This window comes from Apostichopus japonicus, chromosome 16 (assembly GCF_037975245.1).
Source record: "Apostichopus japonicus isolate 1M-3 chromosome 16, ASM3797524v1, whole genome shotgun sequence".
Lineage (NCBI taxonomy): Eukaryota > Metazoa > Echinodermata > Holothuroidea > Aspidochirotida > Stichopodidae > Apostichopus > Apostichopus japonicus.
The window spans coordinates 19608426-19621560 of NC_092576.1; the positions used below are offsets into that span (position 1 = coordinate 19608426).

The window sequence follows — 13135 nt, forward strand, 5'->3', positions numbered from 1 at the left end:
TTTTTTCCCCTTCTATTTTTTTGTTTTGTAGCAACGCACAACCCATCGTTTATGTCATGAATATCTAACTATGTATGCATCTGTTTTAATGATTGATATAATCGAGAGTTCCTGCTATAAGGAGGATCTAAAATAAGAAAAATAAAAAACGTCAAAAAATCAGTCATATCCCTCACATTCAAACGTCAACTTATGTTTTAGTTATAATTTACATGTCTTGAACTAATCAAACTATCAAAAGTCCGAAAGATTTCATCAAAATTATTTCAAATGGGGAAATTATAGAATGACCTCATTTGCATATGTAATTAGTTCAATTCTGAAAAACAAAGACATTGCCAAAAGTGACTTGATTTTTTAGTAATTAAGATTTGTATATTATTTCCCAAGGGCCTCCTATATGGTTGTTTAAGTTGACATAACAGGTCTTCACTTTTTTTGTGCAGTCTCTACTCTTGAGGACTCTATATGATGCTCAATTTTTTCCCCCATTAGCGAATTTGTCAATACTTTGTTTGTTCGTTGATGTATCTTTTTAAGTTGCAAAATTAATGTAATATATGTGGTGATAGTGTTAAGTTCATAATATACGATGATTTCAATGTAAGAACATAATGTACACACACAGAGACAAATGAAAAGTTGTATTTCGTTCTACTTCCACTTTTATCATCACATCTTTTTATATTATATTCTTACAATAACTATACATATAATACATAAAAAAATGGCTGTACATTATTTAAACAAATAAAAAAAATTTCTTTTCATTATTGACAATACTTTTTGGCAACAAGTTTGCATTATTGACATTACTAATATACGTTCATCTACCATTAATTCCCACTCAATTCAAGCAAAAACCTATCCAGAAGTATATTAACAGAGACTAGTGTGTACATATACAAGTGATATACATGTATAGCTAAATATTGTTATCTTATTATAACTTGAGTGCATGGAAATGCAGAAAACAGAAGTGCAAAACATTAGAACAGAAACAGCGAAGGGAGAAGGACAAGAGGCAAGAAGGATAGCAAAGACTTTGAAGAGAAAAAAAGTCGAGTGTGGTATTTAAAGAACAAAGTTTAAAGTCAACATGCTTACATGTACTTGTTGAGAAGATCATACTTGATATTACACTGAAACGACTTTAGAGACTAAGCAGATTGAGACAGAGACTGACATGCATATATTGTAACAATAGTTGTTAAGAAGCATATGCCGAGCTTGTTCATTAGTAGCTTAATTTTGTAGGGTGTGAAGCGGTCTGAAATATGACAATTTGGCAGTGCCGTAACTTTCGATGGCATATCTTAGCTTAGAGTAAGTAAAAGAATAGTAGATTTGAGTTTCAATGGTTTCAGAGAGGATTCCCCTTAAGTTGTAAAAATACCAATATATTTAACCATGGATTTACAGAAATAGGTAATGTGGTTCACCTACGAAAGCTTATCATTAATAATTAATCCTAAATAAGTAAGCAAGTATAACTTTATTATATCCCAGAGGGAAATTGCATGCTCGCATAATAGTACATATTTAAAAGAGTAAGAATACAACATGTAAAAGGATAAATTTACAAGTAGAATATAGGAAAGTTCTGATATAAAAGTAAACAAGATAGTTAAAATTGTCAAACATGAAAATGCACAGCCCCAAGCCAAAACAGATATATACAAGAATAGAAAAAAACGAATGAAAAGGTTGTTATAAAGCGTATAATAATAAATAAAAGATGACTTGTGCCTCTTAGTGGCAGCATACAGGAGTCTCATCCGTCCACTACAAGGAATAACTACCCCGGCAAGATCTGCATATAGGGGATGGGTATTGTCGGAAAGTACTGCATTAAGTGTTACTTGAAGAAGACTTTTGTAGGATGAGTCAACCGGTGGCCGATTTTCTCCTAAAATACGACTAGCTTGTTTAATAATTGTGTCGATACGTTTTTTTTTATATTCGCAGCCCACGTTCCCACCCCAGAAAAGAATACAATATAACCACACACTGCTAATGACAGAATAATAAAACATAGTAAGGATGCGACAGTCAATATTAAACTTATTAAGTTTGCAAAAAGAAATACATTCTAGGATTGATCTTTTTAACTAAGTAATCAACACGATGATGCCAGGCTATTTTATCATCCATAACAATACCCAAATACTTGATACACGTTCAAAGACACTGTTTTTGATAATTAATTCATTCGGCCTCAGATTACATTTCCTGAAATCAATTATCATCTCTTTTGTTTTGTTCACGTTGAGTTCTAAAAAAAATATCATCGCAATACTGTACAAAACGATTTATTTTGGTTTAAGTAAATATCCTTGTTATCCTTTGTTATCAGACCGATCAATGTAGTGTCATCCGCAAACTTAATTAAAGGGCACTTGTCGTTTGATGACCTAGCATCGGATGTGTAGACAACAAACAAAAAGGGTGCTTTAACTGTGCCTTGGGGTGTTTATACATCTGGCTAAAATGCAGAACCTTCACTACTACGGAGGACTAAATCTGGCCAATCAGGAGATGGCAACATCTTGCCTTATCTCAAATAAACTCTTGTCACTGGTCAACTGTCACTGATATTACATAACATTTTGATAACTTCGCATATTCAGTAGCAAGTGAACTTGTTACCAGAGCTGGTGACTTTGACTAACACAAAAAGAAACAATGGCAGTCTTTTTTTCACAAGAGTAAAGATGGAACGAAAGGTGTCTTATTCACCACACCTGCTATGGGATATAATCTTAATTAAAAACAGTGTCTCTTTACTGTACTATCTAGTAAAGATCAGGATTACAACGGTAATCAGAAAATATCATGTAACTTGTTTTGCGAGAGTTCTAGTTAACAGCGAACAATACATAAAGCAATACAATTCAGTGATCAGTTTGCTATATGTTAATATTTATCCTTCGTGTTCTAATTTTCCAGTTTCCATTACAGAACAATTTTCCACACGGTGTATTCTTGTTAATATGTTTTATGTCATTGATATGCTTATTTGTTTGCATAGGTTGTTCTTAACCTGTTATGACTTGTGGAGTGAATAAACTGATGAAACTGGACAGTACTACATTGTGCTGTTGTATTTCTTTCCGCTAGGACCCCTTCCACATCTCCCCTTGGGTGCGTCTCATTTCAATAACACTAATATGAGCCTTGTCGATAACAAAGAACTGAAAATTTAACAACAAAATACATTATTTTCTTAAGGAATCTCAACCACATAACACTCTTACAGTCCCAAACACAGGACTCCTTCTTTACCTTAACTTTAATTTCCTTGATTCCTTGACATTATCAACCATGTAGCCAAATACTAGTAGTCATGTATCATGTGTAAATGTATAAATAGAAAACCTCTCCAAGTAACTTCATTCGTCATTGAGTCCTCATATGTATTAACGGGTTGAGTGTTTCTTCTTGATTTGGACCTATTGTAATGAAAACCAGAAACAAAATACTTAGTAATTCCTTGCCTCATTCTACAGTATATGAGAACATTTAACGTGAACTGTGCACAAACAGTTTTCATACTGAATTAGGTGGATCTACACACCAAGTATGAAGTTCCTTTTCCCTCTCCTATTAGTTATCCTGTGTACATTACTACTAACTTCTGTTGGCCTCAAATGACCTTTACCTTCCAAAATTAGAATACAGATCAAGTGTTCAACATGGTACATCCACATACAAAGTATTAAGTTCATGCAAGCTTTAATCCTGGGTTACAAAATTTACAAGCCTTCCTGATTGTTGAACTCAAATGACCTTTGAACAAAGCAGAAAGCAATGTGATTCTTGTTCTCAGTACGGTAGCTCTCCATACAAAGCATTAAGTTAATGCAACTTTTCTTTGTTGAGTTATCACCATAACAAGATTGTCAGACTTTGACCTCTGTTGACCTCTGTTAACCTCAAATGACCTTTCCTCCACAGAACATACTGGCCTCGGCCTTGAGCTTCATAAGGTGGATCTGCATACTAAGTAGTAATTTCATCTAAGTTTTAATCTGTTCACCTTGTAAAAATGCTAAGCTTGAAAATGTTTGAACAGGCTTAGAATGTAGATCAGGAATATTTTTATCAGATGCCATCTAAAACAGTTATAGCAAATGCAGCTTCAAAATCAATCTATTTGTAAACTTACAAATCTCAATATATGATTCATGAATGCTAACAGGGCACAAGAATTAGTCTTTGTTAGATCATACAAATGTTTTAATCAACCAGAAAGCCGGTTGGCTTGGCGATTCCTTGTGATATAAAACTTCTCATAACTATTTGACTATTGTAGTAAGTTAAATTCATCCTAACAAGTCAGTAAGAACCACAACATTTCAGAGATCTCCTGCTCCTAGTTTCAGCTCTTCATTGTGGGCATCTACCATTTAATTCACTGGTAAGGATTTAACAGATACAATTTTTATTCCAAAATATTCTAATATCCAGGAAGAACAGTCAAGTTATTTGAAAATACACACATAGACATAGACATTTTATTTTATTTTATCAATTTAGAGCTATAAAAAGTTTTAATAGTTACATATGTTATTAGTGAATGAGAGCTCATGACATTGATTTTACACTGTGCAATATTTTCACATCGTAATACCAAAGTCATCTAGTATAAACCACAGAGAATGTAGCAAAGTTTTAAATAAATTGTTGATGCCTTGAGCCAATTTTTGCACCATTTGAGATAACCTGTTGACCTCTTCAAGTTCAGAGGGTGAAAACATAAGGGACACTTGTGTGGATTTAAAGCAGCTAACTCAGAAGCAGATTTCATTAACTGGAAGTCTATGTTCTGAAGACCTACAGAGCCCCTTTAAAAACTTAACTACTGTATGTACACCAACAGAAATCATAGCATCAGAGAACTCGCAGATTATTTGTTGCTATAAGTTTTGAGTTATCATGTTTACAAGGTTTAAGAGGATTCATGCACTCACCAAGGCAGATCTACACACTATGCATATGACATTCAAGGAATATGTACTTCTTGTTGTTGTGTTTACATATAAGTTATCATTTTTACAAATTTCTGACTTTGATTTAAATGTTGATGGCAAATGACCTTTGACCTTAACCAATTGCATAGGGTTCCTGTACTTGACAGGCCAGATAAATATACCAACCATGAAGTTCAACAAAGATGTACTTTCGGAGTAGTTGTATTTACAAAGTTTTCAGACTTTTGACCTTGATTTACCTCAAATGACGTATTACATAAGATGGATCCACATATCAAGTATGAAGTGAATCCATCTTGAAGTTTTGAGTTATTGTGTTTACAAGCCAATGTCATGAACACACTCTTGCACGCACTGCACCATCACCATTGCATAGATTCATCAGGTAAGCAACCAAGAAGAAAATAATTTAATCAAAATCGTCACATTAACAACAACAATGATGCAATGATAAATTATTCAGGGTACACTAAACCATACCATTGTACTATAATTCAAATCTGTATGTTACTCTAAACTGTTTGATCCCTGTTTGATCTGTTCCCACATTTATGGCATATTACATGTCACTGGTGGGCATTCAAGAACTTTCATTAGATTTTTCATAGATTAGGAGGTTTTAAGGGATGGCTCTGTGTAACTACTTTTCAATAATTTTAAGAAAAAAAAACCAATGTTAAAATCGTTAACACAAGAGGCCCATTACGTGTACAATAATACAAACAATAGCTTCAAGTCTGTACATTTTGCATTTTAGTGAATGAGTGTCATGATTTTCTGTTTCAAACATATACTTGGATCTATACACGAGAAATGAAAAAGTTGTTAAATTTCAAACCTGTTTTGCTTTTCCTTTGCTGTGGATGTTGAGGAGGATGACGATGACAATGACGATGAGGATGACGATGAGGATACCTGACAAGGAAAAGGCAAAACAAACTGGTAAGTATTAACATGAAACAATCATGAACATTCAATGTACTGTAGTTATGAATGTATTCCTGTTGTAGTGAAGTGAAAATTGAATACAGAGATGGACAAGTCTGACCACCTCAGGAGGTGATGGGTGATTTCACCAGACAGGTGGACTGGTGCTTCCTTGTCCAAAACCTTTGGGTTGGTTGATTTGAGGAGATGCAGTTGGGGTGGGTGCATGTGGAGTGTGAACAGCTGCACCACGTAGACCAGACTGGCAATCAGGCCTAGGGTTTGTAGCCAGTTTGGTGACACCTGTTGTGATAGGAGCAGGTGTAAGGCCGTCGAGATCACCAGGACTCGTTCTTCCGTGGGATCGGCGATCCCCTCTTGCAAGTTCAGTTCCGCTCCCAGGTATTACATTAACTGTGTGGGGATTGATCGGGGTTTTCTGGTGTTGATAATCCAACCCAAGTGTTGGAGGGGTTGGATGGTATTGTGGACGTTGAGTGTTGCTTCCGCCCCTGACTCCCCGACTTTTAGTCAATCCTCGAGGTAGACAAAGAGGGAGGCCCTTCTTTTTCTGAAGAAAGAGACCACTGCTCCTGTTTCTCTTGTGAAAACTCGCAGGGCTGTTGAAAGGCCGAATGGCAAGGCTCTGAACTGGAAGTCTCTTCCCTTGTATCGGAAGTAGTGTTTGACCGATAATCGGTTAGATAATCAGCATCGGCAAAATCAATTGCGCTATCGATTATGCAGAACTGATTATCACCTTCCACATAAAGGAGTGTGTATTTCTGCGCTTTTGATTCACCACAACCACAACCAGAAAAGAATGTATATCATTGATTCAACGCTATTGAAAGCCGGGGAAGGTAACAGAATTGCAAGTCCCTCACGCGAGATTGGAATATTTGCTCTTCGATATACTATCCAGTTTTGGCAGTTAACATTATACAATGCGCTTAGGGGGATGACGTAATTTTTTTTTCACTTCGCTTCTTTGCATCTAACAAAATCTACTGTTATCTATGTTTAACGATTGATAAGAAAGATTTGTCTTGACTTAATATAAAACCAAAACAATATACCTTTTGACAACTTTTGCCGTTGCAACGTACGTGAAAACTGGAAAGTGAAAACAATAATATGAGGCTTTGCTCAATCTGAGTTCTACATACATTAGACTAGTCTAACTAGAGAATGGTTGAGCCTCGTAACTGTTCAGTTTTCAAATGCGCCCAAGATTTTACAAATGCGATAAAATGATGAAATCAAGGCGCTAAATACTCCTGAAAATCCCTAAAAATGTTTGGCGACAGTCCTCAGTAGTTCTACTGCATTACATTATTTTGTGATTAGGCAAACACACTTACGCATATTTTTGCGAAAAACACGAAGCAATTTTTTCCCTAACCGCATGTACCATACGTGCTAAACTAACACTTTCAGTAACTGAAGTCCCGCAACCAACTGAAGCACGACAAAGTCAATGGAACTTTAGTGTGTGTTTCTCTCACATGTAGTGAAGTCAACGGAGAAGCGCCATTGACTTATTAGTGTGTATAATCGTTTGAAACAACGTTAAATCGGTTTGTCCTCGCAGATGGTAACCAGTGAAAACTTGAAGCAAATGTCAGGGATTGCTTGATTTTTCATACCAGATAATATATTTCGATAATCATATTACAAAATTACCAATATTTTATTTTTGTTTGGTCTACTTTTCACTTGCATTTATTGGAGTTGCAATACTGATAATGGTAATAATACTAGTTGTAAAAGCTGGCAATAGTTACGTTTTTTACATTTTGTAGCAAAATGGTTGCTATTTTGCCCCTTCTGTAGTCTGTACAGCTCTGACATTTAACTGTGCTGTGGTGGGATTGCAATATTGCGACTCATCGTTATGCACAGAGAGCGCCCCATGCAGTGTTGGATTTTCAGGAATTTGAGAAGGTTGTCCAAAAGACTACCAGTTTTAAAGATTTTCAAAGATTTGGTAGTCCTGCAAAAACTTGTTAGTCCTTCCAAATGTTTCACCAAAATTGAAAATGAACACAAATAATACAAAACAAAAAAATTTGGTGCTCAATCTGATTGTGTCAACCAAAGCTTTATTAGTTTAGCATATGACCATGTTATTGTGTACTGTTTTCGAATAGTTTTTGCACGGGGTATCCGGGTACCCGGATACCCGCCCGATGCAATACTACCCGGTTCCTTATTTCTTACCCAAATCCTTTGCAGTTTGATTTTTATTTTTTTTATCAAACCGATGGTTAGGCAAGAATTTTCCATTGTGTTAGGCTACCATGTGGTCGAAGATAACAGCAATAACGAAAGTATTCCATCTTCTAACTGCGTCACAAATTCAGCGGTATAGGCTAGATTTCCCCCATTGACTTAGTGTGCTGTTAGGCAACCATGTGGTCGAAGATAACAGCGATAATTAAAGTATTCCATGGATATCTTATAACTGCGTCACAAATTCAGCGGTATAGGCTAGATTTCCCCCATTGTCCAGCAATGCATTTTCATTCGGCCTAGAGACTGTCAGTGTCTGATCGACTGTTGTTACAACACAGTTTAAAATGCATTGCACTGACATTAGCCACGAGTCTCATTTGTTTTCTGGGTACATTATTAGAACTAACGTACAGACTTTTGCTAACGATGTTGAAAAGTTAATATATCGCGCATGTTTTTAAATAATTTATGTATGGTTTGGGTGTTATTCAGAAACTATTTAATTGAATTGAGTTTTGTTTTTAATGAAATATAATTAGGCTCAATATTCTTCAAAGCCTTAATTTTTTGGTCGTCCGAAGGACTACCAAGTACACAACATTTTGAAAGATTTAGTAGTCTGACGTAATTTCTAGTCGTCTCTGACGACCGTGAAAATCCAATACTGCCATGAATGTATTACAGTGTTCTCTATTTGCTTTAGTGTGAAACGTTTAGTCGTTCATTTACATCTTTGTTTGTATTTGCCTAGGGGATGGTATTCACACATAACACTTAATCAACGATGAAATAATCGGTAATCGGCATTGGTCCGATAATCAAATGAACTAATCGGTAATAACCAATTATCATATAATTGATCGAACACTAATCGGAAGACCAGGCACCGTAGGTTGTTATTCGTGGATTGGGATGTGTAAGTAGGCTTATTGTAAGTTTGCCGCCCACCTGCCATTTAGGAGTTGAGGTAGTATAGCAGCTAACGTTTCCATACGGGAAGTGCTTTGGAGTTATAAACTTTTTGTTCAGGGGTTCTAGGTTAAGGATCGGACGCCATGTGCTGTCCTGATTTTTGGTCAGAAAAAAACGAGGAGTAGAAGAGAGATCCCATCTCTCCCTCCACCTTCATAATTGCTTACTTCCCTTAGCTAGCCTTGAACTTCCCCTTTTAGAGCTTGCCATTGGACGGGGTCCGTGGGTATTCAATCTGCGGGGTGCCGCACTCCTAACGGAGCCTCTCAGATCTGGGTTCCCAAACCCTGCCAGGACCGTCTGCATCCCGACTCGCCCTCCGAAATCTCTACTGTGGGACGCTCTGTCTCTGCAACCCACCGGTCGCGGCTGTGGTATATTGGGTTCCAGATGGGGTTAGGCTCTAGGAGGTCCGCACTTCGGTCCCTCCATCCTGCTTTCCCTTAGGAGCTGGTTCCCTTGTAATCCAGGATGGATGCTTTCAGAGTGTCTTTCTCAAGACCGGCTGCCCCGGTTCTTTTCTTGGGCATGTTTGCCTTCTTTACAGGAGCGTTACCTTTTTCCTTTGCCTTTCCCTTTGGTCATGCTTTAGCAGGACAGCGCCAGGGCCGCAGGAGGCATTCTCTCTCTCCTTCCACTTCTTTATCTCTCTCTCCCTCCCCTCTGAGCCATCCTCACCTTCCCAGTCACTCCCTGTTCTCCATTCTCTCTGACCTCTCCCCCGCTCATGGGGACATTCGGGTTGGGAAGCTGATACAGCATCCCCTGTAGACTGTTGCGTACAAATTTAACCATGGATGACCTTTAAGTATGTTACCTTTAGCTTTTACATTACTTGATGAGCTGTATTACGTGTATCGAAAGTTGTTACCTACATTATATTGAGCCATATTGTTATCTTGACATATGTGCAAAGGCCAAAATACAGTTTTGGGGGGTTCTTTGACCTATGACGCAAGGTTGACCCTCTGACATCATTAGTAACCCAGAGGCTACAACCCATCCCCAGGCATTTACCCACCAAATTTGAGTCCATCTGCCATATGGTCAAGGAAATCTTTGACCTGTGATCATGTGGCCATTGGCATTTACATTAATGCATTGTAGACGTATAGTTTATACATCCACACTCCCACACGTTACATTTTCACCCCTACTTCAAAAATGTCCTTATGTAACATGCAGTCACTGATAACAATCTTACTGTTTCTTTGGCATCTCTGATGACTTTCAAATCATACATTCCCACTACCACAACCAGTTCCATGCTATTTTGCAATTTACTCACCAATCACCAAGTCCAACAATATTGTAATAGTCTGGAGGTCCTCTTTACCTGCAGAGAGCAACATGAAATAAAATGGTAATGGGTGGCCCAAAGTAATTGGCAGACATCTAAAAGTTAAACGATTAAAAAGTCATATTAATATTAAAAGCATTACTTCATATTTAACTAATATTGGTGCGTACTACTTCCAAAAAGACAGAAAGCATGTTCTGCCAAACAAAATATTTTCATATATTTGAAACTAATATGCTCAAAATGCAGCAGTTCATAATTTGTATAATAAGTCATTAATTAATAAGGGCTGCATGTCTAACAAGGTAGTGATGCCTAAACATAAATTAGTGTGTGCCCCAATGAAAATGTTTCTTTATCTACAGTAGGGTAAGATGACAAAGGACAATCAAACATATTTTATCAACTTAAGTTGACCAAACTATCTTCACCAAAAGAAAGTTATAGCATCAGACTACTCACAGATTAAATGATGCTTCAATGTTGGAGTTATCAAGTTCTTACCAAAATTTCCGCCTTTGACACCTGTTGACCTCACATCACCTTTGACCTTTTCAGAAAACACCTGGGATTCTATAACTGACTAAGGTGGATCCACATACCAAAGGTGAAGTTTATTCAACCTGTTCTTTTGGATTTATCTTGTTTGACCTCTATTGACCTCACATAACTAATGACATTAACAAAACAATAAGTGTTCTTGTACTCACTCAGATAGATTCTCATAGCAAGTATGAACTTCCCCAACCTTTGCTAAGGGATTTATAAATGTTATTTACCAGATTTTCAGGTTATGACCTCTATCAATGTCACATGACCAGTGACCTTCACAAAAAAGTATAAAGTAAAGTATAGTAAAGTAAAATTTAGTGATATTCGTCATAAAATGACAATATAATAAAATGGACTACAGCATCTCAAAAATAGGTTAAAAAAGTTATCTATGTATCATACAATTCAAAGTCTTAATACTTCTAGGTAAAAATGATCGCCTAAACCGTTCTGTCCGCATACGTGGGATAGTGTAAAATCTACGTGGTTTCATGTAAAAATCAAAGAGAGGGTTATCGGAATCCTCAGATAGGATTCTTGTACTGACTAAGATGGATCCACATATCTAATATGGAGTTCATTCCAACTTTAATTTTGGCGTTACAGTGTTTACATGCCAAGGCGTCACACACACACACAAATATATGCCATCACCATCACACAGATTCCTTTTGTTTTAGACAAGATATCACAGACCAGAAGTAAGTCCTTGCCACATTAAGAATTTTAATATAACATGACAAGTTTCGATCATTGCTGAATCTGCAAGATCAGCAAGTTCCTTGCACTAAAGAGGTCCTGGTTACAAGGTTTTCATACTTTGACCAATGGTAACCTCTGATGACCTGTAATGTATGGTGAGTTGGTGACCTCAGATGACCTTCATCATTACCAAACATTTGGATTTATTTACCTAATAATGTGGATACCCAAATCAATTTGAAGCTCAAGATTGACTTTAAATGGGAACATTGTTGTTTACAGGGTTTTCAGATTTTGACTTTTGGTGAACTCAAATGACTTACTGTAAATAGACAGATTGTATTTAAGATTATCTCCCACAGCAGGTGTGGTGAATAAGGCCCCTTTTGCTTCATAAGTACTCTGGTGCTTAAACAAGCCCTTCGTTGTTACTCTTTTTCATCAGTAGATTAGTCAACAGCCCTGGCAACATATGCACTTGCTACTGAATATGCAGTGTCAACATATTATGTAATAACAGTGCTAGTTGACCAGTGGCAACAGTTTATTTAAGTTAAGACAGGACGTTGCCATCTCCTGTTCAGTCCTCCCTATTATTCTTCCTGTTAAATGCATAGGCAGAGCACCTCTCCTGCCAAGCAGTGAAGACCACCTATTGTAGTTATGTTTATATTAAATTCATCAGAATGCTGTTAAATAGTCAAGCTCTGGACTATAACTACCTATCAAATATTAAAGTAACATTACTTTGTCTGGAGGCGTCATCATAGCCATATATCCATAGTTTACGGAACTCTCTTCGGCCTAAATTTATTTGGAGGAAACCAGAACTTTATTCTGCTTACCTTTTTTTCATTTGGAGGAAACCAGAAGCTTCTTACTTGCCACTTTAGTTATAGGAACTGTTCCAAACCATATTTATTACCTTACCCCAGATAGGAACTGTTTATAACTAGCAATTTACGTTGAGACGGACACCCACGCCAAACAACTAGATAACCACCAGAAGAGGGACACAACTAGATAACCACACAGCAACATCGTTCACAAGGAACTGTTCATAGTTATTTATTCTTAAAAATTTTCGCACAGTAAGGCTATCATTTTCATTACATTCTTATCCGTTATAATGTATTTATAATATATTAATATGATATTAATATAGTAATATATTATAATAAATTATATGTATCGACTTAAGTCCCCTGCACTGTTTTCCAGTTTCTTAATTATTTTGTATGTGTTTTCAAGATAATGCTCAGAAGTCTTCGTACTTTCTGACCATTAGGATTTCCAAAGACCAAAGGTTTAATAGTGAGAAACTAGCAAAAACCCTTACTGTTTGGTTCCCTTACATTACTGTTTGACCTCTAACAATCAATACGATATTTATCATTAAAATCTGGACCCACAGACCCAGTATGAAGTTTATCCACATTTTACATGTTCA

General features: G+C 36.6%; 1 protein-coding gene across 5 annotated transcripts in view; it reads right to left on the reverse strand.

Moving 5' to 3' along the window:
• Positions 1–569: 569 nt before the first annotated feature.
• Positions 570–13135, reverse strand: part of LOC139982765 (uncharacterized) — a 117251-nt gene continuing 104685 nt past the window's right edge. For all 5 annotated transcript variants that reach the window (XM_071995851.1, XM_071995850.1, XM_071995847.1 and 2 more), the window contains 3 exons: positions 10420–10467; positions 5833–5909; positions 570–3452 (listed from right to left, as the gene is read on the reverse strand). In XM_071995851.1, coding sequence (XP_071851952.1) covers positions 3420–3452; positions 5833–5909; positions 10420–10467 — 158 coding nt within the window. In that variant the 3' untranslated portion in view covers positions 570–3419. The remainder of the gene's footprint in view (positions 3453–5832; positions 5910–10419; positions 10468–13135) is intronic.